Raw genomic sequence first — 26,175 nt, 5'->3', positions numbered from 1 at the left:
GGAGAAACAGAAAAGAACTCTGTTGTGACCTGAAACAAGGAAAACTCTCTCTGAAAACCAACAAGAACCTTTCTGACTGGTAACCATTTACCTGTTAAACAACAAACCCTGGTGAACTTTATTAATGTTAACTTCTGTGCAAAGTACAAGAATTGCCTGCAACCAGTGAGATTGGATGGTGAACCAAAGAACTTTTCTAAACTTACACACACGTCCGCTTAGAATTAGAAGGGGGTTAAGTGACTCAATAGAGATGTTAAAGTTTGATTTTATTTTCATGTTCAAAGATAATTAAAAGCAACTTTTGTTTAAGTAACCATTTGTCATGGTGCATATCTATTGCTGCTGGGTTTTGGGGTCCGTAACACTATCATCTCCTGACTTTGCCAACCCGCACCCCCCAACCCCCCCAACTCTTTTGTTCGGACGCTTGCCAGCATTTTCTCCTACTTTGATGAAGGGCTCAAGCCCGAAAGGTCTGTATCTTTACTACATAAAGGACACGGTTGACCTGCTGAGCTTCTCCAGCGTAGTGTGTTTTTTATTTCATCCACGGTGCCTGCAGAATTTTCTGATTTACCCTGATTGATGATCACTTCAGCTGAAATATGGTTCAATTTCTTTCCAATTCCATGTCCTTGGCTTGTTAGTCAGGTCAAAAATGTACTTTCAGAGCCAAAGGCCTTTGAGTACTGAAACTGAAACCCACTTGCCTATAATGAATTTAATGCCTTTTTAGCATTCACAACTCGAGTTTTGTGTCCAAAAGGTATCTCAAGGACATCTTACCAATTCAACTGAAACTGTTGACAACATCAATGAAAAAAAAATTCTGAAGCACCTAAAAGTGTTTTGAGAAGATCATTCAGGAGGCCGAGGGGGCGACAGGTAGGAGTTAGAGATGAAATCACAACTAGAAGGCAGAGGGAGATAGCTGGGTGACAGTCAGGAGAAAGGGAACAGGCAGTCAGTGCAGGTGCCCATGTGGCCATTCCACTCAATAAATGTATACAGCTTTGGATGGTGTTAAGGGGGATGACCTACCAGGGTCAAGTTATGGTGGGCAGGTCTCTGGCACATGTAGCTCCATGTATGCATATGTCCGGTTGTGTGCCTGCATGCTTTGCACTGATGATCGGAAAATTCTGTTTCATCGGGTTGTACTTGGGCAATTAGAGGACAATAAACTTGACGACATTGGTGAGGCCAAATTTGCAGTATTGCGTGCAGTTTTCATTATCTAACTACGGGAAAGATATCAGAGTGAAACCATGCAGAGAAGATATACTAGGATATTGCTGGGACTTGAAGAACTGAGTTGCAGAGAAAGGTCAAATAGATTAGAACTTTTTTCCCAGGAATGTAGAAGAGAGGGGAGATACGATAGAGGTAAACAAAGTTATGATGGGTTTAGATCAGTGGTTCTCAACCATTTTTTTCCCCCACTCACATACTAACTAGGATGCCAAGGGTGCTCTGTGGTTAGTAAGGGATTGCTTAAGGTGTACATGAGCAGAAAGAGAAAGTTGAGAATCATGGGTATAGATAATAGGCTTTTTCCACTGAGGTTAGGTGAAATACAAATCAAAGGGCATGGGTTAAGGGTGAAAGGGGAGAAATTTAGGGGGAAAATTAAGGGGAATTTCTTCACACAAAGAGTAGTGGGAGTGTGGAACGAGCTGCCAGATGAAGTGGTGAATGCAGCCTCAATTTTAACATACAAGAAAAATTTGGACAGGTGCATGGATGAGAGGGGTATGTAGGGATATGGAATTGATGCAGATCAGTGGGACGAGGCAGAATAGTAGATCCGAGCACAAATGTATCTCTATCTCCTATGGTCACTGTAAGACCTGCTGAGTTCCTACAGCATTTCTCTTTTTATTAGGATAATAGTTCAGCACAGACTAGAAGAGCCGAAGGACCTGTTTTCTGTGCAGTAATGTTCTATGGTTCTGAGAAACAAGCACCTGCTGTAAAGGAATCAACAGATATGACCATTAGAACAGTTCTATGTTCACAATACATGATAGTGGCAAACTAAAAGAAACGGGGGACAAAGACAAATATGCAAACTCATTCTATCAGATGCACTTGGAGATCCAGCTGAATCTACTTTCAACAACAGGGCATCGCTAGGTGTGAAAGCATATATGGGCATTAGATATCCATTACATATAGACAATGTCACCAGACAGCTGGTACACAAGGAAAAAGTGTGAGAAAGTTGACATAGCAATAATACTATAAGGAAAGCAGAATACAGTACAATGCTTCCAAAGGGCTGAAGAATTGTGCTAATAAATCCAACTTATTTCTTGAGTTCAATTCTGGTTGCCTCATTACAGGAAGGATGTAGAAGCTTTGGAGAGGGTGCAGGGGTGATTTACCAGGATATTGCCTGGATTGTCTTATGAGGCAAAGTTAACAGAGCTAGGGAGCGAAGAAGGATGAGAGGTAATTTAATCGAGGTCTAGAAGATTATGAGAAGCATCGATAGGGTGGACAGCCAGTACCTTTTTCCCCAGGGTGACAGTAGCAAATACCAAAGCACATCTGTTTCAGTTGATGGGAGGATTTATCTATTTGTTTAACATTTCTTTATCTATTTTACACAGAGAGTAGTGAGCGCCTGGAATGCATTGCCAGGGGTGATGATGAAGGCTGGTACTATAGGGACATTTAAAAGACTCTTAGTCACATTGATACAAGAAAAATAGAGGTTCTTGAGGAAGGATCATGACCTGAAGCATTGTCTGACCTACTGAGTTCCTCCAGCAACTCTTTGCTCAAGATTCCAGCATCTGCAGTGCATGTGTTGCTCTGGGATACTATCTAGGGCACATCTGTAAAAGTTGCATAGAGACTTTGGGAGAAAATACTAAATTTTCTAAAAGAGATTCTTGTAATCAGAACCAATTCCCTTTATTTCCCTCACTTAAATCAGCCATTATCTCCAGTCTCCCCATTAAATCCCCTCTCAGCCTTCTTTGCTGCAAGGAAAACAATCATAATTGCTTATGCCTAACCATTTGCCATAGTTTTCACAAATTCACTTAATCTATTTTATTGACCAGGTAGCACACAAAACAAAGCTTTTTATTTAAACCACATTAAAGCATGTATGGGAATAGTTTATTCATTCATTCATGGATGCTTTTTGGAACCAGGGCACAAATTTAAAATTCTGTGCAAAAGATCAATTCAGGAAGCTAACTTTTTAAAAAGAAAACACAAGTAGTTCACTGCTTGTTGATCAAGAGAGGTTCTCAGGAGGGAACTGAAGATTAGTTATCTTTCAGGGCTACAGGGAAAGCGAACCAGAATGGGTGCTGGCACAGATTGATGAGACAAATGGCCTCATTCTGAGCTATAACAATTCAATGATTCCATGATTCAAAGTAATCAAGTGGTAGGTCATCCAATTTGGACCTAAAATGGCTAAAATAACCTATTTTACAGAAATGATGAAAAGCTGAACGCAGTGGAAGGTCAAAAAGGATCTGGGCAGCAGGTGTGAGTGCCAGAAAATAAAGGCCAAAATTAAAGACACAATTCTACAGACAAAATATACTGAACTGTAGAGTGTAGGAGCAGAAAAATTGGATTTTCTCCAAAGGAAGTCCTGAAACAGGGAAAAAAAAGATGTGAACTTTTTCTTCAACCGAATCTTTGTTTGATTTGATGAGAAAAGATGAGGAAAGCACTGAGCAGACACCAATCCAGACATGGCAGCTATTACAGTCGCCTACCTAAATTGGCTCAGGTGTATGGATAACATTTGTTTCATCTTAATTTTATTTAAACTGCTTGGCCCAACCCTACCACCCCCTAACCCTAAAGCTGTGTCATATTTTGATCAAAAACTGCAGTGGGGAAATAAAATCTCCTGGCTTTCAGAAGATCCATTTGCAACTTATTTTTTCGATTTATGGTTCAGCATTCAAGCAAATTGTTACAGCGCGGCCAGTGCCTCTGTTCCAGGCAACTTGCCCTTTTCAGCTCCTACAGAGGAATCTTCTCTAGGAAAATATTGCTTCCCAATTTCAATTTGCAAAAGGTGCTGCTCTTTCAGACTGTGAAATCACCATTTACCAATGGGTTGAAAAGCATCTCTTTCAGTGACCCTATTTATTCTGCTTATTGTTTCCAAGTCCTGTTTTTTTAAACTTTGCTCTATGCACAGAGAGATTCTATGGCTTATCTCCAACTCTTAATTTAAATCCATCTCTTCTACAAACAACGAAGTCACTGGCTGCCTGAAAATGACTGAGTGATGCTGCACATCCATTTCCCTTCTGTAGCATCGGCCTCTTGACCGTCTCTTTCATGAAATGTCAATATGCTGGCACGTGTTTTATTCTTGGAGGTTGGAGGCAGTGATAACAGCAAGGTTCTTTTCAGTGATTTCTCTATACAGAGTAAAAGCAATATTCCTACCTGCGATGTCCACTACATCAGCCGTTGACAAGTTCTGACCATTGACATCAACTTGGAAGGTCACAGCTGGTCCTACCATACTGGAAGATAATTAAAATTGATGACAAGCTTTAGAGTAGATCCCATATGTGTGACAGGCAGATTCATTATTATATTATAAAGCAGGTGGGGAGCAAAATACATATTTTAAACAATTGAGCTGATTAGGAAGTTCATTATGAAGTAACACAAGGAATAATATTACCTTTTCAGTCCTTATTTCAGTTATAAATATTTCACTACAAATAGTCCAGTCATACATGCATCACCTGGGCATAATTACGTTAGTGTTTGAGGAGGCACCCTGTGGACAAACTAGCTGCTAGATTTCTACGGCATCTACAAAAATGTTTGTGAGCTATAAATTGATTTTGGATCTCCCTTGATCATGAATGTAAAGGCATGTCTTTAAAAGCACAACATCCAGGAGCAACTGATGGATCCCTGACTTGGGACTGCACCACAGTTCAGAGTAATTTGAGTCAGATTTGCAGTGAGAGGATGATTAACATTTCTTTATCTATTTTACACAGAGAGTAGTGAGCGCCTGGAATGCATGATTTGCTGTATAGCATGGAAGAAAGCCCTTTGGTCCAACTCATCTACCCTGAACAAGGTGCTTTCTATGCTATTCTCATTTTTCTTGCATTTGACCCATATTCCTCCAAACATTTTCTATCAATGAACCTGTCCAAATGTCCTTTAAATATGGTCTTTGTACCTCCCTCTACAACTTCCTCTGACAGCTCATTCCACATACCCATGACCCTCCATGTTAAAAACTTGCTCTTTCGGTACCCTTTAAATCTTACTCCTCTCACTTTAAAACTAGTGCAGTGTGGCCGCTCAGTCTGGAACCTGGTGGGTGTGTGGATTGTGGAGAGTAATATGACCTGTCTGGCTGGAGCCTAGTCGATAGTCACCCCACCTGCCAATCAACGGTTAGATCTGCCTACCTGTGAGAGTGATGTTGATTTGCCCTGGCAGCTGACTTGTGATTGGTCCTCCAGATGCCAATCAATGGTTAGATCTGTCCACAGGTGAGGCTGACCAATTATTGGAACTCACAGGTCATTTGAAATAGTCGAATACGTGCAGTTTTTTTCTCCCTCTCTCTGCTGTAATGTACTTTGGTTCTGCAAATGACTATTTTTGTTCTCCCTCTCTTTCACCCCCACTGCCTTCAAAGCTCAGGCTGCAGGCAGCTCCTGGATCCCAAGCCAAGGGGGATGCTGGAGACCAGCTTCATTTGATATACTTGTACTTATTAGATGTAATTAATTTACTGTTTGTTAGAGTCCTGTGCCTGCTAGAGTGAAAAAGAATTGGTGGGTCCCATGTGTTTAACCCTCATGTTACCAATGGAGAGTTGAGAATGGTTAGTATCGATTTATTCACACCCGATGTGTAGCTATTTGTGTATATTACTGTGTATATGCTGGTTAGTTGTGACCATTACTGAACTCCAGGCTGCGAGCCACAGGCAGCTCAGGTGGGCTGACTAGAATGGGCCCATCCTGGATCCCAAGCAGTAGCAACACTGGAGATCAGGTTTATGTACACGTACTCATTTAGTTATGTGATATACCATGCCTGTGGGTAGTGGGTGCTGAAGAAGTTAAACCCTGCATGCAGTGTCTTGCCTGCGTGAAGTCTGTTAGTGTGCGCTTTTTGTGAATTCCCCTGTCTAAATAAAGACCACTATTTATTTGTGTGTCCAGACTTGATTCTCTTTGAACCCATCCTGAAAACAACACCCATATCCGCTAGCTTTCAACTCCCCTAATCTGAGAGAAAAAAAATGGCAACCATCCATTTTGTGAATGTCCATCATTATTTTAAAAATCTTTATAAGGTCACTTCTTATACACCTTCCCTTGAGGGAAAACAATCCCAATTTATCCAATTTCTTCTTATAATGCAAACACTCCATTCCCAGCAACATCCTGTGAACCTTTTCTGCACCTTTTCTAGCTTAATTTCAGTGCAATGCACAAAAGTGTTGGAGAAAATCAACTGGTCACGCAGCATCCAGAGGAAGTTAAGGGTAATCAATGTTTCAGACCCAAGCCCGTTGCCAGGGTATGAGCCACCTGAATAAAAAGGTTGGTGAAAGAGTACAAGCTAACAAGTAAGAGGCCAGAGGTAGATATAGATGGGGGATTAGAAAAGAAAAAGACAAGTGATGGGGTGGGGGGGGGGGGCGAGGATATGGAAGGGGAACTGGTGGAAAGACAGACTGATAAGGAAAGAGAGAGACTCGGGGTAAGAGATTAACAAAAACTGGAATTGTTGATGTTAATTCCATCTGGTAAGAGACTGCCAAGACAAAATATTAAGTGTTATTCCTTTAATTTGCGGTCGCCTCAGTTTGTCAATGCATGAGGTCATGGATAGACACATTGGTGTAGGAATGGCATATGAAATTAAAATGGTTGGTCGCTGGGAGGTCCCTGTTATTGCAGTGGACAAAGCGAAGGTATTCAATGAAACGATCTCCCAGTCTGTGCCCAGTCTCTCCAATGTCAAGAAGACAATAGGAGCACCCAGATGCAGATTTACAAGTGAAGGATTGCTATACTTGGAAGGACTGTTTGGAGCCACAAGAGAGGAGTACTGGTGAGGGAAGAGGTGTGAGTGCAAGTGTAGTATTTCTTGTAGTCACAAAGGTTGATACTGAAGGAGAGATTAGTGGGAAGAGATGAGTGGACAATGGAGTACCGGAGGGAGTGGTCCCTATGGAAAGTGGAGAGGGAAAGATGTGATTGCCAGTGGGGTCTCACTGAAGGTGGAGGAAATTGCATAGGATAATATGTTGGAAGCAGGGAAGAGGGAGCTATGTATGATGTTTAAAGCAGAGACCTATTTAATTTGGGCAACATGTTTAATGCACATGTAATGCTGAAGGACCTGCACTTATGCTGTGCTGGTGTCGCGGTCGCGTACTTACTTTCGTCGGAGGAGAGTGAGAGTGTTAGGATCACCCGTGTGGCAGTGAGCCAATGAGAAGGTCAGAGGAGATTAGCTGAGTGGTGTTTTGGGGAGTTGTATCCAGTGAATAATAAAAGGTAAGTTGACTTCATGGCGTGTTGAAAGAAACGAGTGAGTATATTCTTTAATTGTTCGAAAGCTGTTGTAAATTGATGCCATTACAAGTGGTGACCCTGTGAGTTCACAATACTTTCTCATTTAAAATGGATAATGACGAGGTTAAACCCCATACAGGAGGAGTTGGGGATACTAAAGATTCCCTCCCTTTTTATTAATAATGCACCAGCATGGTTCATGTTCGTCAAAGTGCGTTTCTCTCCCCTAAGTGTGACGAGTCAGAAGACAAAGTGTGGTTTACTTGTGAAGCGTCTTCAAGAGCAGATTGTCTGTGAAGTGGAGGATGCCTTAATAATTCTGGATGATAATCTCCCATATGACATGCTTAAGGCAGCCTTTCTGCAGGGTACTCAGCCATCTAGGGAGACTCGTATTGCCCAATTACTAGCTGATGACAGCCTAGGCAATAGGCAACCGTTACAGATGTTGAGGAGGTGGCACAGGCTGTCGAAGGTGATTTTTGCAAACAAAGGTTCCTTCTATGTTTACCTTGTCATGTTCAAAAACATTTGGTGGGTGTCTTTCAAATCTCCACCCTTGATCAGTTGGCGGATCATGCCAAACTCATTATATCCACGACCTCTGCATTGAATATAGAAGGATTGGCTTCCAGACCATGTGACCTCCTTTCCTCAATCACGAAGATGGGTAAGGACTTCTCCCCCACAATCTCCATCAGTACCAGAGCACCACAGGGCTGTGTTCTTAGCCCCCAGCTATACTCACTTTACACCTGCAACTGTGGCTTGGTTCAACAATTACACCATCCACAATTTGCCGATGATATCGCGGTAGTGGGTTGTGTAAAGGAAAGGGATGAGTCAGCGTACAGGATGGAGAGTGAAAACTTAGCTGAATGGTGCACAACAACCACCTCACACTCAATGACACCAAAACCAAAGAGCTAATTGTTGACTTCAGGAAAGGAAAGCCAGAGGTGTATAATCCAGTGATCACTAGGGGGATCAGAGGTGGAGAGGGTGAGCACATTTAAGTTCTTGGGAGTCACTATCTCAGAGGAACTTTCCTGGACCCAACACACTGATGGCATTGTGAAGAAAGCACATCAGTGCTTCTACTTCCTCAGGAGTGCAGGGATTCGATACGGCATCAGAAACCATGGCAAATTTCTACAGAGGTGTGGTGGAAAGTGTGCTGAGAAGCTGCATCACGGTCTGGTATAGAAACACTAATGCCCCGATCGTAAAGCCCTCCAAAAGATAGTGGACGCAGCCACATCACAGGCAACACCCTCCCCATTATTAACCACATTTACAGGGAGCGCTGCCATCGGAGAGCAGCAGCAATCATCGAAGACCCTCACCTCCCAGCACATGCTCTGTTCTAGCTGCTGCGATCAGGAAAGAGGTATAGATTCCACAAGACTCACACCACCAGGTTCAGGAACACCATCAGACTCCTCAATGACAACGACTCATTAAGGACTCTTGTGTACAATATTGATTTTCTTTTTGTTCTCTATGTATTGCACAGCTCATTTACAGTTCTTCATTTGTTTCCATGTTTTGCACCACCAATTAGAGGTAGTTCTTCTGCGCCAACAGGAGAAAGGAATCTCAAGGTTGTATATAATGTCATGTATGTACTCTGACAATATATCTGATTTAAAAAAAACTCAACAGGAACAAATGGAACTGGAACAACTACTTTCTGCACCTTGTGAAGTGCCAGCACCTTCTCAATCGAAGATAGCACTAGCACCATATCAATTGAAGATAACCGAATTGGAGAAGCAAATAGCAGCTTTGACTACGCAGGACCAGGCCTTGGGCTCACAATCGAATTCCATCGGCCTGGTTGGTACTGTGGTCGTTGAAGACGTGGTAGAGGCAACCTACGGTACATTTGTTGGAGGCATCGAAGATTTGGTGCCCATGGGCACGTCAGCTGCTGTCTTTTCCTCAAAGACTGTCTCTTGGGTGTTCAATTTCTTGTTGATTCCGGTGTAGAGATCTCAGTGGTCCCTCTAACCACAGAGTAATGTAGACACCCCAATATACCATATGTTCTTCCAGCCACAAATGATTTCATATGGCCAGAGGTCACTTACATTGGATTTAGGCTTCAAGAAACCTTTTCGTTCGGTTTTCACAGTTGCAAACGTGGCAAATTCTATTTTGGGAGTGGATTTCTTGTCACATTTTTCTTTGTTGGTGGATTTTAAAAATCTCTGCTTCGTGAACTGTAGCTCTTGTATGCATCTGTTGACCCTCCAATGTCGTCAGCCGCCTGATGAGCCTTCAACCTGGTTCCTGCCCTTTCCGAGCCTTGGTCAAGTGTTTCCCTCGTGTGACCCCATCGTATCATCAAGCAGACATTAAATATACAGTAACCCACCATATAGAGACTCAGGGTCCTCCGGAGGAAATGTCGACTCAGATTACCCTCGACCATCTTAAAATCGCGAAATCAGAATTCGACCATATGCACGGGTTGGGAAAAGTCTGCAGATCCGACAGCTGCTGCGCTTCACTGTTGCATATGCTTCCAAAACAATCTGCTGGGGATTGGCGGCCTTGAGGTTATTATCATGTCCAGAACAATTCTACCGTGCTTGACTAATAATACAACATCCCAAATTTACAAGACTTTTCAGCAAACCTCCACGGCAAACATGTATTTGCGAAAATAGATCTAGTCCGTGCTTACTATCAGATTCAGTTGAGCCTTCTGATGTCATGAAGATTGCAGTAATTACCCCTTTCGACAAATTTTGAGTTTCTGCGAATGCCTTTCGGTCTAAGGAATGCAGCTAAGGCATTCCAGTGGTTTATGGACCACGTACTCACTGGCCTTGATTATGTTTTTGTTTACATCGACAATATTCTGTTTGCAAGTGTGCATGAAGAGGAGCACAAGCGCCAATTTATCTCATTGTTTCAGAGGCTTGATGAGTTTGGCATTGTGATCAACCCCAGTAAATGTATTTTTTGGTGCCGATGATCTTATAGTTTTGGGTCAGAGTTATGCAACATGGTATTTTGCCTGATGAATCAAAAGTCTGAGTAATTCGAGAATTTTCCACACCTGATACGTTTGGCCAGTTGTGCTGTTTTTTTAGGCTTGATGAATTTTTATCATCGATACCTGCCAAATGCTGCAACATTTCTTACTCCTTACTGAATGATTAAAAGGATCAGAGAAGTCCGTGTCCAAAAGACCATTTACTTTGGGGGGGGGTGATGCTGTACGTTCTTTCAACAATGTGAAGACTGCCCTTTCCAATGTCACAATGCTTGTCCATCAAAATCCCAACATCTTGCTCTGTCTTACCACAGATGCATCTGTGAGTGCTGTGGGAGCAGTGTTAGAACGAGTCTGTGGGCTATTGGAACCTTTGGTGTTTTTTTCCCACTTAAGCAGTCACCAGCTCAGGCAAAGCATAGTACGTTTGGTCGCGAACTCTTGGCCATCTATCTCGCAGTGAAACGTTACCGGTTTTCATTGCAAGGTTGTCCTTTCACCATTTATATGGACCACCAGCCTTTTGCGCAAACTGCGAGTACAAGCTCACATCTCTGCTCGTCAGAGAGATTCGGTACTTGGACTTCATCCTACAATTTTCATCGAACATATGACACATCCGAGAAAAAGCAAATGCCATGGACGATGCCCTGTCCAGGTGCCACTTTGACACCCGGCATACAACTACTGCCATCGATTTCACCATCGTGGCTTATGCACAGCACACTGATCCTGATCTCATCCAGTATCATCGGATCAACTCCATCATCAAGATGTGACCCTGGATGAATGAGGTGAAAAGTTAATCTGTGATTTTTTTTTCCCCCAACAGGAAGGCCTAGGCCTTTTGTGCCAGTGGCTATGAGACAGGAGATTTTTGAGTCTCTTCACAATCTATCGCATCATGATAGAAGAGCATCCATCAAACTAGTTATGGTACCATATAACAATTACAGCACAGAATCAGGCCATCTCGGCCCTTCTAGTCCACACCAAGTACTCTCCTCTAGTCCCACCTGACTGCACACTGCCCATAACTCTCCATTCCCCTCCCATCCACATATCTATCCAATTTTTTCTTAAATGACAAAATGGACCCTGCCACCACTACTTCTCCTGGAAGCTCATTCCATACAGCCACCACTCAGAGAAGAAGTTCCCCGTCATGTTACTTCTAAACGTTTGCCCTTTAACTCTGACTCATCTCTCCTACCCTCAAGGAGAAAAGCCTATCCACATCAACTCTATCAACCCTCAATCTTCAATATCTCTATCAAATCTCCCCTCAACCCTCTACACTCCAAGGAATAAAGACCTAATCTGTTCAATCTTTCTTTGTAATCTAGATTCTGAAACCCAGGTAACATTTTCATAAATATTCTCTGCACACACTCTACATTATTGATATCCTTCCTATAATTCGGTGACCAGAACTGTACACAGTATTCCAAGTTTGGCTTCACCAATGCCTTGAACAGGCTCAACATCACTTCCCAACTCTTGTATTCTATGCTTTGATTTATAAAGGCCAGCATACCAAAAGGCTTCTTCATCACCCTATCCACAAGAGATTCCACTTTTAAGGAACAATGAACCGTTATTCCTAGATCTTTCTGCTCCACTGAATTCCTCAATACCCTCCCATTTACTACGTATGTCCTGTTTTGATTATTCCTTCCAAAATGAAACACTTTACACTTAGCATTAAACTCCATCTGCCATCTCTCAGCCCACTCTTCTAAGCGTCCAAATCCCTCTGCAATCCTTGAAAACCTTCTTCATTATCCACAATTCCACCTATTTTAATATCATCCACATATCTACTAATCCAATTTAACACCCCATCATCCAGATCATTAATGTAAATGATAAACAGCAAGGGACCCAAAACAGAACTTGAGGCACACCACTTGTCACCGGCCTCCAGCCTGACAAACAGTTATCCACTACGATTCTCTGGCATCTCCCTTCCAGCTACTGTTGAATCCATTTGACTATCTCAAAGTTAATACCTAGCGCATGAATCTTCCGAACTAACCTTCCATGCAGAACTTTATAGAAGGCCTTACTGAAATCCACATAGACAACATCCACTGTTTTCCCTTCATCAACATTCCTAGTCATCTCTTCAAAATATTCAACAAGATAGGTCAAGCATGACCTTCCACACACAAACGCATGTTGAGTGTTCCTGATCAGACCTTGTCTCTCCAGATGCTTACTTATTTATATATATTATCACTAAGAATACTTTCCATGAACTTGCCTACCACAGACATAAAACTTACAGGCCTACAATTGCTAGGCTTATTCCTCGAACCCTTTTTAAACAAAAGAACCACATTAACAAAACGCCAATCCTCCGGCACTCTTCTTTGGCTTGGCTTCGCGGACGAAGATTTATGGAGGGGGTAAAATGTCCACGTCAGCTGCAGGCTCGTTGGTGGCTGACAAGTCCGATGCGGGACAGGCAGACACGGTTGCAGTGGTTGCAGGGGAAAATTGGTTGGTTGGGGTTGGGTGTTGGGTTTTTCCTCCTTTGCCTTTAGTCAGTGAGGTGGGCTCTGCGGTCTTCTTCAAAGGAGGTTGCTGCCCACCAAACTGTGAGGCGCCAAGATGCACGGTTTGAGGCGATATCAGCCCACTGGCGGTGGTCAATGTGGCAGGCACCAAGAGATTTCTTTAGGCAGAATCTAATGCGTACATTAGATATAAGAAGCATGGAGTTAAGGAGATGTTTGAAAGATACATTGAATGTAAGAGGAATCTTAAGAGAGGAATTAGGAAAGCTAAAAGAAGGTACGAGAAAACTATGGCAAGCAGGGTGAAAACTAATCCAAAAGAGTTCTACAAATATGTTAATGGTAAGAGGAAAGCTAGAGACAAAATTGGTCCCTTAGAAAATCAGAGCAGAAAACTGTGTGTGGAGCCTAGAGAAATGGGGGAGATATTGAACAGTTTCTTTTCTTTGGTATTCACTAAGGAGAAGGATATTGGGAGATGTGAGATAAAAAAAGCAAATTGGGTAAATATGGGGAATATAGAGATTACAAAAGGTGTAGTTATAAGGCTTTTGAAGAATATAAAGGTGGATAAGTCTCCAGGACCAGACGGGATCATCCCCAGGACATTGAGAGAAGTGAAGGAGGAAATAGCAGAGGCTCTGGCGGTAATTTTCCAAATGTCATTAGATATGGGGATAGTGCTGGAGGATTGGCGCATTGCGCATGCGGTTCCGTTATTAAAAAAGGGTTCAAGGAGGAAGCCTGGCAACTATCGGCCTGTAAGTTTGACGTCTGTGGTAGGTAAATTAATGGAGAAAATTCTTAGAGATTGAACTTATAAACATCTGGATAGACAGGGTCTGATCAGGAGCAGTCAACATGGATTTGTGGGAGGAAGGTCATGTTTGACCAATCTGATTGAATTTTTTGAAGAGGTGACTAAGAATGTGGATGAGGGTAGCGCAGTGGATGATGTATATATGGACTTCAGTAAGGCCTTCGATAAGGTACCACATGGAAGGTTAGTTAGGAAGGTGCAGTCTTTAGGTATAAATTTTAAGATAGTCAAATGGATTGAACATTGGCTGAAAGGGAGAGGCCAAGGAGTGGTAGTGGATAATTGTCTGTCAGGCTGGAGGCCGGTGACCAGTGGTGTGCCTCAAGGATCTGTATTGGGCCCATTGTTGTTCGTTATATACATTAATGATCTAGATGATGGGGTGGTGAATTGGATTAGTAAATATGCAGACGATACTAAGATAGGTGGAATAGTGGATAATGAAGAAGGTTTTCAAGGATTGCAGAGGGATTTGGGCTGCTTAGAAAAGTGGGCTGAAAAATGGCAGATGGAATTTAATGCTGATAAGTGTGAAGTGCTTCATTTTGGTAAGAAGAATCAGAATAGGACATACGTGGTAAATGGGAGAGCATTGAGGAATACAGAAGAGCAAAAAGATTTAGGATTAACGGTACATCGTTCCCTGAAGGTAGAAACTCACGTGAATAGGGTGGTGAAGAAGGCTTTTAGTATGCTGGCCTTTATCAATCATTGCATGGAATATAGGAGTTGGGAGGTGATGTTGAGATTGTATAAGACGTTGGTGCGGCCTAATTTGGAGTTCTGTGTGCAGTTCTGGTCGCCTAATTATAGGAAGGATATAAACAGAGTGGAGAGAGTGCAGAGATGGTTTACTAGAATGTTGCCTGGGTTTATGCATCTGGAGTATGGGGAGAGATTGGACAGATTGGGTCTTTATTCTTTGGAGCGTAGAAGGTTGAGAGGGGATTTGATAGAAGTATTTAAGATTATGAAAGGGATAGACAGAATGGATATGGATAGACTATTTCCGTTAAGAGGAGGAAAGATTAAAAGAAGAGGACATGAGTTAAGAATTAAGGGGCAGAGGTTTAGAGGTAACATGAGGGGGAACTTCTTTACTCAGAGAGTGGTAGCTGTGTGGAATGATCTTCCGGGAGAAATAGTGGCGGCGGTGTCAATTGTATTATTTAAGAAAAGGTTAGACTGGTATATGGATGAGAAGAAGATGGAGGGTTATGGGCATTGTGCAGGGAGGTGGGACTAGAAAGGGGTGTTTGGTTCGGTGCGGACTAGAAGGGGCTAATGGCCTGTTTCGGTGCTGTAATTGTTATGTTATGTTATAAGTCCTTGTACCTTTTCTTTGGTGCACCTCTGTCACAGTGGCCAGTGGAGAGCTCGCCATAGAACACGATCTTGGGAAGGCGATGGCCCTCCATTCTGGAGACGTGACCCACCCAGCGCAGCTGGATCTTCAGCAGCGTGGACTCGATGCTGTCGGCCTCTGCCATCTCGAGTACTTCGATGTTAGGATTGAAAGCGCTCCAATGCATGCTGAGGATGGAGCGGAGACAACGCTGGTGGAAGTGTTCTAGGAGCCGTAGGTGATGCCGGTAGAGGACCCATGATTCGGAACCGGCACTATACCCGTCTCTAATGACATTTGAAAAATCACTGTCAGAGCCGTTGCTATTTCCTCACTAACTTCTCTCAAGGACTGGGGAAAATCCCGTCGGGACCTGGAGACTTATCCACCTTTATAAGCTTTGAAATCTCCAGTACTTCCTCTTTCTTAATCACTACATTTTACTTACTGTCATATTAAATGGGATGTTGGATTATGGGCAAGAACCTGCTTGCTGTGTCAACACTCTCAAGTCTCCAGACACACAAAATCCAAGCTGGAGGATTTTGTGGTTCTGGATTCCCGTTTCCAGCACGTGCACCTCTGCTTGGCAGGCCTGCTTCTGCCATCTCAGGGATGGATTTAGCTGCTCAGGAGTGAAGACCAGACTCCATTTATTTTACTGACAGCTCTGTGGAGACTGTTGCGAGGACTTTCCTGGATTATTGTATTTCATTTTTTGGTGTTCCGGTCACCATTACAACAGATCAAGTCTCTCAGTTCGAGTTGGCATTTTTCTGAGCTCTCACTGATCTTCTGGACACTACCTGTATTCGCACTATGGCTTACCTTCCGTATGCCAACAGCCTTTTTGAGTGATACCATCAGCAATTCAAGGCAGCATTAACACCAGGTGATTATGCATCTACATGTTTCTCCTTGGCATGCGTACAGCCTTTGAGGCAGATCTTGGATGTTAAGCAGCAGATCTAGTAATATGACACTATGTTAATCTTGCCATATAAGATTGTGTATCTGAGTCTAAGCACATCACTCTATGATCATCTTCGGGAAAATATGAGATTACTCCAACCTACTCCTACACGCAAGCGTCATCTGCAGTGTATGTGCCCAATGATTTACAATGCTGTACTCGTGTTCTTCTGGCATGATGCTGTTGCAAATCACTTCAGCCCATTTACAATGGTCCTTTCCATGTCTAACAATGCCACCTGAGGACTTTTGTGATCGACAGGAATGGAAAAGCTGATAGGGTTTCCGCTAACAGGTTGAAGCTGGTGTAAACTGGTCCATGTTCTGCGTCAGGGCCAGGGTCAGAGGATCAGTCGCTCCCTTGCCACTCGGACCGTGTCTTGCAGTATTGTATGAGATTGCCTCCTTGCATGGCTCGGAGGCTGAGTTGGGGGGGTGGGTGGGGTGTGGTGGAGAGCTGTCGCAGTCATCTACTGAGCTTCGTCAGGAGGAAAGTGACGGTGTCAGGATCACCCATGGGGCGATGAGCCAATGAGAAGGTTAGAGGTGTTTAACTGGGTGGTGTTTGGGGAGTTGAATAATGCAATGTTGTATCTAGCGAATAATAAAAAAGAAAGTCGACTTCATGATGTGCGGAAACGAGTGTGTGTACTCTTTGTTTGTAACCTGTGGTAAATCAGTGCATTACACTACTCAATGTCCAATAGGTACAAGGGAAAACTGTAGCTGAGAGGACCTTACTGGGTAGCCTATTCAGAGGCTGAATGTCCCATTTCCATGTTCCACATCAATATTGGATCAACACTGCTTGGGATCATAACTCAGAGGATGATTGATTAGATTTTACTGGTAAACAGCCTAAATTTAGACAAGTAAGATAATATCATACTAACGGTATTGAATTTGTCCCTCAACTCTCGTGCGTGTGCCAACTGAACTCCAATACATGAACCTACCGCACATGCACCACCCGAAGACTCGCACATGTGCACAGGAATCAAGATGGCTGTGCCCAGCCTATGGACCCAGAACGCTGACTAACAGGTACGCACATTTTGGCTCTTACAGGCTCTGTGTCCCTGCTATAGTTTGTCAAACACAATACAAACATGTAAATTTTATATTTTTTCTTTATTTTTTAAAAATTCAGTCATATGTGTGGATGGACGCAAGTCGCAAGTTGGGGAGTACCTGCATAACATAATAACAGGCCCTTCCAGCCGTGGGCCTGTGCCACCCAAATACCCCAATTAACCCTAAACTCCATATGTTTAAGAGGGCAGACATGGGGAGAATGTATAAACTCCTTGCAAACACAGATTGCAATCACCACTACACTACCATGCTGCCCAGATCCTATGTCATCTGCTCCACTTTAGAAATCTGTCCTTATGGTGCAATGCAAGATGTAGCCAAACTCTGTTAGAAGGTTGTGTCCTTCTTGACTACAGCACAAGTGCTTGGATTACTCAGTGGTGCAGCCAGTATTGCTGCTGGTCCATCACTACAAAGACCCAGGTTCAATCTTGTTTGTTTATATTTTATCCTGATCACTCCATTGGCTTCTTATTTACTCCATGTTAGGGCAATCCAGCTAAATGTACTACCAATTACCACTGTGACCCAGTCACCATATCCAAGGGATGATTGAACAATGGTACAGCCCAGTTCATAAGTGCATCCTGACATCTTAGGTGTAATCAATTCTGAAAAGTAAGATAACTACTATCCAAGGTATTTTTTAAATCCGAGATAGGCACTGTCCATAAATTAAACAATAAATGCAAACTAGTTCACTAATGATCCATTAATTTGCTCTGAAACATCAATAAAATGCAGCAGGTGTTAATGATGCTCACCAGAACTCATTCATTGATGCTTAGTTCGAGTTTTTCCAGGACAATTCAGCTCCAGAATTTAATCACAGGCTAAGGGCCAAAGGCAGACCAGAGCTCAATTGCAAAAAGGTAGGTGAAACAACAGTCTTTGGCATAATGGCAGCATTCACCATCATTCACCAGCAACTAATGACCAACAAAGGGTAAAGGAAGGGTGGCTGTGGCCATTGGGAGGATGGTCAACTCTGCTCTTGGACATTACTGCAGGTGTTTCTCAGAACAATATCCTCATCCCAGCATCTTCCACATGCTACTTCATTGAAGATCGGTCATCGTCACAAGGTCAGAAATGGAGTCCTTTCAATTCCATTTCCAACTCTTCAGACAATGAAGCAGCCCATATCTGCAAGCAACCAAAACTTTGACTAAATGTTCAAGTCTTGTCCAAAAGGTGAGAACCCATGGGACCTGGGGCAGACCCATGGATCCAAAAATGGCTTGGTTATAGAAGGCAAAGGGAGATGGTGGAGGGAAGCTTTTCTGAATTGTGAATCTGTCACCAGTGGTGTACCACAAATATCGGTTTTGGGATCTCTGATGTTTGTGACTAGGATTGTAAAATAACTGAAAATTTGCAGTTGATGCAAAACAAAAGCAATGTAGGTTGGCCAAGACTACACATGGAAAGTATAGTATGGTAATGGCAAATGGAACTTAGTCCTGACAAGTGTGAGATGATACATTTTGGGAGGGCAAATAAATATAGAACACGTCCACTGGAGGAGTGATGAAGAGAAGGTCTTTGGGGTAAAGTCTGTAGACACCTGAAAGGGTCAGACAAGTGGCAAAGAAACTATATGGAGTGCATGGCTATGGCACAGAATAAAAATCTGGATGATACAACTTTATAAAACATTGGTTTGGCCATAACTGTATATTATGTGCAGTTCTGGTTGCTACATTATAGGAAGCTTGTGATTTCACTAAAGAGGGGATTCTGTCTCCTGTTACAGAGCTTAGGTTTACAATCAACATCGAGGGGGTGCGAATGAATCCAGCAGGAACAGAAGCCATTCACAAGGCTCTATACCCAACCAACAAATCAGAATTACAGTCCTTCATAGGACTTGTTAATCACTACCAAAAACATATCCCTAATATGTCTACACTATTCAGCCCACTGAACCAATTACTCAAGAAAGATCAAATATGGTATTGGAACACTGAAACTAAAAACACATTTGATCAACTGAAGGAAATATTAATGTCGACAAATAAGGTGCTGATCCACTACGACTCTAGTAAAGAAGTTACACTAACCATGAATGCTTCACCAGTGATACTAGAAACAGTACTATGTACCCTGATTATTATTAAATACTTTCACTTTGATAATTATAATTATTCATGAGATGTATTCTAATTCTCACTTGTAGTCCTGGGCCCAATGTAATCTTATTAGTTTGAAGGAGCCCAGTCAGGATTTATTGCACAGGGTTGGTGGGGGGGGGGGGGGGGGGTGGGGAGAGTGTTGGGTGACCCTGTGTATCAATAGCCATGTTAGTCTAATAGAAGGATGAGAAATCATCACATCTCCGAGTTTTAATTGTGTGAGTGCATGCGCAACAGGGAGGATAACATGGATGTTGCCTGGATTGGAGCATTTCAATCATAGAATAGGTTAGGTTTATTTTCCCTGGAGCAGGGGAGGCAGAGGCCACAGCAATTTGCCAACTAATGAAATTCTCCCAACTTCCCATCTACTTTTGTTGGTGAATTATCATTAGTTTGTGCCTTCCTGCAGAAACAAGTTTTTCTCAACCACTCTATTGAAATGTTTACCATTTCTGGGTGCCTTCATTAAAACTCTGCACAGCCTCAATCGCTGTCGGAATAACTCTTCCATCATGCATCTGTCACTTGCGTCGAATACGGAACATTGTAGGGGCAACTCTTGCATCAAACCAAAAGATGGACAAAAGAAATTGCAATCCTTTTAATAAATTTGGCGGTACCATTAGTATAACAGTTAGCACATTGCAGTAATAGCACCAGTGGGTTCGAATCTACCGCTGTCTGTAAGGAGCGTATACATTCTCCCCGTGTCTGCGCAGATTTCTTCTGGGTGGTCCAGAGTAATTGGGCAGCATGGGCTCATGGGTCAAAAGGTCCCGTGTTACTATGCTGTATGTCTAAATTTAAATTATGAGACACAAGGAATGAGTAGAAGGCTTGAGCAACAACGAGTTCCAGTCTGAATAAAATGCAGAGACGTTCTCTTAATTATCTCCAGAATTTTCCGAAAATAGTTTAAATGACGACAGTGGTGCTCCTCTTTGTTAGCAAGTCCTCTTGGATGTGTCATGGCTCGGATCACAGGGATCAAGTAAATTCAAGTAGCAATTATTTAAGGTGTTTTGTCCTGAAATAGCTGTAAATTATTTTTGCAGTGAAACGCAAAGTCTGCAGATGCCACGGTTGTAGTGAAAACACAGAAATGCTGGAGGAACTCAGCAGATCTTACAGCATCCATGGGAGGTAAAGATATAGGGCATCACCGACGTTTCGGGCCTGAGCCCTTCTTCGAGGTATGAGTAAAAAAAAAAGCAAGCCCCTGAATTATAAGGCTGGGGGAAGAGGCATGAAAGGGCAGAGGGAGGAGCACAGACCAACAGACAAAAGGTCAAGGATAGGCCAGGAGCAGAAATGTGAGAATTGACTGTGTGGGGATGGCTCTGTGAATGCAGAGGAAATAGGAAAGAGAGAGAGAGAGCTGGAGGAGGGGAGAAATATGGATAGATGTGGAGGGTGGGGGGGGGGTAGTGTTGGGGGCTAATAAAAACCAGAGAAGCTGATGTTGATGCCATCCGGTTGGAGGGCACCTAGATGGAATACAAGGTGTTGTTCCTCCAATTCTTCAATTTGTGGATTGCTTCATTCTGGCAGTGCACGAGACCGTGGACAGACATGTCAGCATGGGATTGGGGGGAGGGGAGGAAATGAAATGGGTTGCCACTGGGAGTTCCCCGCTATTGTGGCAGACAGAGCCAAGGTGCTAAATGAAGCTATCTCCTGGCCTGCATCCAGTTTCTTCGACATAGAGGAGACCTCAACAGGAGCTGCAGATGACTCCTGCAGATTGACAAGTGAAGTGCTGTTTCTCTTGGAAGGACTGTTGGGGGCCCTAAATGGTGGTGAGGAGGAGATGCGGGCGCAAGTGTGGCTCTTCCTGCAGCTAGAGGGATAGGTGCCAAAGGAAGGAAGGAGTGAATGAAGAAGTCACGGAGGGGGGAGGTCCCTGCAGAAGGCAGTGAGGGGAGGATAGGAGAATTTGTGCCTGGTGGTGAGATCAATCTTTGCATGCAACGGGTAATATATAAATGAGCCAATGCAAGAGTTAGACGGATACGAAGTGAACCAGGATAATATTGACAGGTTAGGCAAAAGGGCCTGAATCAAGCTGCAAAGCTCTACCACTTCAAGAAACAGAAGTCTACAGCAGTCATCAATATTGTAATAATAATGAACAAAGAAATCTTCACCGTTTTTGAAGCAAGGAGGAAAGTGAATGAATTCCTCACATCCACAAAAACCAAAGGACAGTTTAGAAGTCTTCTCACACTTTGTTTTCACTCTTATAATACATTCCACTTGCCTGGATGAGTCCAGCACCAATAACTCTCGAGACCCTCATCCAGGATTTAGATTCCAATCACCATCCTAAACAGTTACTGGTGCACCTTGGCTAAAGTGAGGATGCCATACTCATCATCCTAACTTCGAAATGTTTTAAGTTCAACATCTTAGAACTTGTCACATAGTGACAAAACCTTCACTAGAAAGACAGCAGAAGTTCAAGATGGATCTCCATCATCTACTCAAAGACAATCAGGGATGCACAATAAACACTGACCAGTCACACCAGATCCTAAAATATTAATATATATAAGTTACAATGCTTTGGGAAAATTCAGTGATCTGCTAAGTATGAAGTGAAGCACCTTTACTGTTACAACATTTTTAAAATATATTAAAATAGGAGTCACAAATTTAATTAATAAGATTGTGATGCAAACCATTTGAGAGGTCAAATTCTGGTCAGATATACAGGGTAAAGGTCAGAGACCTTATGAATATTAAGGTACAGCTAAACCTCGGGGTGTAAGTCTAGCTTCCTGAAAGTGGCAAGACAGGTATAAAGAATAGTGAATAGTATTTGATAGCTTTACTCATAGACCAAAACATTGAGTTCAATAGTTGGGACTTAATGTTCCAGTTGTACAAATGATTGGTCAAACTGCATTTGAGAGTATTGTATGCAGTTATGGTAATCACACAATAGGACTACTACTACTCTATTAAAGGGAGTACAAAAGAGATTTGCCAGAATGCTGTCTGGAAGGGAGGGCTGTAGCTACAAGCAGAGATTGGATAGGTTGGGCTTAGTTTTACTAGAACTTGGAGGCTTTATAAAGGTTTACAAAATTATGCAGGGCATAGATAGTCAGAACCTTTTCCCTCAGTATTGGTCTAAAATTTAAGAGCAAAGATTTAAGGTTAAGGTTAGCGAGATCTGTGGGTGGAGTTTTCCGCACAGTGGGTGATGAATATCTAGAACATTACAACAGTGCAAGTGGTGTAGTCAGATTCTCTTAAAGGCCTAATGTAGGCAAATGGAATTAGTGTAGGTAGATACCACTTTTACAAGGTGGGCCATAGGGGTCACTGCATGTTACAATTGTACAAGATGATACTGGACAATAAAGATTTTGTTTCTTGAACACTTTCAAGTGTATTTTATGGGTTTTGGGCTGCTGATCACGAAAATCACCTTAAACGTTTCCTATCACCTTCCGTTTTTTTAAGATACAACCTATTTTTGTGAATTCCTGTCATGGTTTAAGTCTACTTCGAGTATATAAAACCATGAAATGTAACATCTTATTGAAAATTCATTTTCTGCATTCGCCCTTGGACCTCGTCCCTGCTGATCTTGGTGCAGTCAGTGATGAACATGGTGAAAGGATTCACCAGGACATTGCGACCATGGAAAAATGATATTATGGCAACTGGAATCCATCAATGCTGGCCAACTATTGTTGGACACTGACAGGAGAGGCATCAGATGCTGAGTACAAATGAAAATCAGTAGCAAAACATTTTTAGGTCAGTCGAACTCACACAATGTGTCAGGATCATTCTGAGACTAAACAATTTAATAAAAGCAAATTTAAGATTTCTCCAAATCCCTACTTGATGCAACATATCTGAGATTATCTTTGTGTTCAGCTTGAAGTTGTCTATCATAATTGTCCCCATTTTATTTCAGGAAGCAAACCTTTTGGAAAAAAAAAATGATTGTCCAGTGAGACCAAATGTGGAGTATTAAGTGCAATTCTGCCATTAACCTGGAAAGGGTGCAGAAAAGATTCATAAGGATATTCCTGGTACTGGAGGACTTCAGATAGGAGAAGGGATAGGCTGGGTTCATTACAAAAACAATTACAACGTTTAAAAGAATTTTAGACAAGGCACATGGATAGAGGAACTTGGACTAAATGCAGACAAATGGGACAGCATGGACAAGTTGGGTTGAAGGACCTGATTCCACTTTGTATGATCCTTTACAACGCCACAAAACAAAGCAAAGGCACCAGACACATTTGTGCACAGACTTGTCAGTCAGTATCAGTGTCCCTCAGCTTCTGAATGTTTTCAATGTAACTATACCCTCTAGTGGAAAGTGCCAATTCAGCAATAGACTATACCACTTTGGCAATTGAGTTTGAAACCAATTCCACTTCTCTAGGAGTTCATTTCAAAGAAAATCATTTTACAAAAAAATGTCTCAATATATTTCAAATCTTCCACAATTCAACAATTAGATTCTAATAACCTCTTTCCGTATCCTGAGGAAATATGGCAAGACCAACAATATCGTGGTTACTGCCACCTATCAATTTAGATGAGGCATCAAGATACCATTTTGAATACCCTGAAGCAGTGGTTCAAACTAGTGGTTACATTTCACCTTATTTCTCTCTTAGAAGCGGTACCTGACAGGGTTCCCCATTTTCCCCAGTGCTGTTCTGTCCAGCTTTGGATCCCCTGGCAACAGCTGTTAGAGAAAATGAGGAAATTTTTTAGGGATATCACTGGGAGGACAGGTTCATAAACTGATGCTATTTTATTATTTGTGTTGAATGTTATAAAGTCTTATTCTAGATTCTCAGGGTATAAGGTTAATTGGACAAAACCAGGAGCATTACCGTTGACTCCATACTGCCTTGCATCTGCTTTTTACCCTATTAGATATTAATTTTCCCCTGAACTGGAGGATTCAGTAAAGGTAACTTTTGATCCATAATTGCAGAAAAATTCATGTGATGTAGATAGATGGTCATCATTGTACTTGTCAATGTCGGGAAAGGTAAATGCCTTGAAGATGAATAGTATTCCAAAGATTAATTACTTGTTTCAATCGTTACCAGAGCAAATCCCATTAATGTATATTAAGCAATTTGATAATAATTAAGGCTTTTATTTGGAATGGTAAACGCCAACGCTCAAAACTTGATATATTACAAATGCCAGTTGAAAGGTGGGGCTTAGGTTTGTCAAAGTTATTGTAATATTATAATGTTTTTTTTCTCTTAAGCATTTAGCACACTGGGGAGAGCACCTCCTTGGTATCATATTGAGTGTTCTGCCTCTTTTGAGTCTGGGACAAAATTTGTAAAAACATCAAAATAATATCAAGAGACCTGAGAGTGCAGTTTTTAAGATGGTGTAGATAAAAATTGAACAAAAACCCTGAATGCTGGCACTGAGAGGTGGATATAGTGCACTTAGTACATGTACTTTTGTCTTGTCCCAGAATTCAAGAATTTTGGATTATATTGATGAAGTTTTAGGTATTCAAATTTATTTTTGCCCCAGACTCTTTATCTTGAGAGACACATTTGTGTTATTTGGGTACAAATACTCAAAATTTTGGATTCAGACAAGTACAACGATAGGAAGATAAATTATACTTGGTTGGAAGAATTTTGGGGAGGACACCAATTTAGGAGAGGGTATCAGAAATGACCAAAGTGGCAACATTTGAATGCGCGTCTTACAAATAATTTGATAAATTAGACGTCAATACAGAAAAATGGGGCAAAGATCTAGGTTTCCTGAGGGGGTGGGGAAGTAGTATTGGATGTAGTAGTGAAGCATATTAATGAATGGCAGTTTTTTTTTCAGTTGTTAGAGGTCTACTTAGACACAGAGTTATTATATTGAGAATTATTGCTGCCATGGTTTGTTTCTATTTTATGGATAAGTTTATGTTTTGTAACATGATTTACATAAACTTACACTGACTCAAGAGTTTGGGGAAACTTTTTGAAGAATTCATTAAAATTTAAATCATAAAAAAGAGTTTTGATGCAAGACAAGCTGAAAGGTGGTGAAAGTAATAAGGCAGTAAGTGTTTGGGGAAAATGTAATACAGCACAACTCCGATGATACGAAATGATTGGGACCAAGTCTATTTCGGATAAATTATATTTTTGGAGAACTAGTCATTTTTTTTAAAAAACAGTTCAGTCACAACAGCAAATCACTGAAACAACAACAACAACAAAGAAAGCTTTTTAAGCATGAAATAATGTTAAATTCTCAGCAATTTTTAAACTGAGGATTTCGGATAATTGGAGTGTGGTAAACCACACTGTGTCTGGTCAGGCACACCTATTGGCTGGTTGTACCTGTGCCCCCCCCCCCACCCCCACAGGCTCCTGTATAAAGGTTCCACAGCCCCCTGCAGCTCAGTGAGGACAATCGAACAGTATGGATATGCTTTGTTCTTAAGTGAATAAAATCCTATTGGGTTCTCTACAATAGTCTTTCGAGTAGTTGATGGTGCATCATGGAGATGTACTCTAGTTGACAATTATAGAGGGATATGGTCTGGTGCAGCTCAGTGGGATGAGGCAGAAAAATAGTTTGGCACAGACTGGCAAGGCCAAAGGGCCCGTTTCTGTGCTATGATGTTCTATGGTTGAATGTTCTATAATGTGCAAAATGAGGTTTAAAGGATACAGAGACACACAGGAGAAA

At 42.0% G+C, this 26,175-nt stretch overlaps 1 protein-coding gene across 1 annotated transcript in view; it reads right to left on the bottom strand.

Annotated features, from left to right (window-relative positions):
- The window catches only part of ptprn2 (protein tyrosine phosphatase receptor type N2), a 1,138,884-nt gene that overhangs the window by 547,901 nt on the left and 564,808 nt on the right, over nt 1-26,175 (bottom strand). The window contains exon 11 of the mRNA XM_069914734.1: nt 4,441-4,520. Coding sequence (XP_069770835.1) covers nt 4,441-4,520 — 80 coding nt within the window. The remainder of the gene's footprint in view (nt 1-4,440; nt 4,521-26,175) is intronic.

Source organism: Narcine bancroftii, chromosome 1 (assembly GCF_036971445.1).
Source record: "Narcine bancroftii isolate sNarBan1 chromosome 1, sNarBan1.hap1, whole genome shotgun sequence".
In the NCBI taxonomy this organism is placed as follows: domain Eukaryota; kingdom Metazoa; phylum Chordata; class Chondrichthyes; order Torpediniformes; family Narcinidae; genus Narcine; species Narcine bancroftii.
This window is presented reverse-complemented; position numbering and strand designations above follow the sequence as displayed.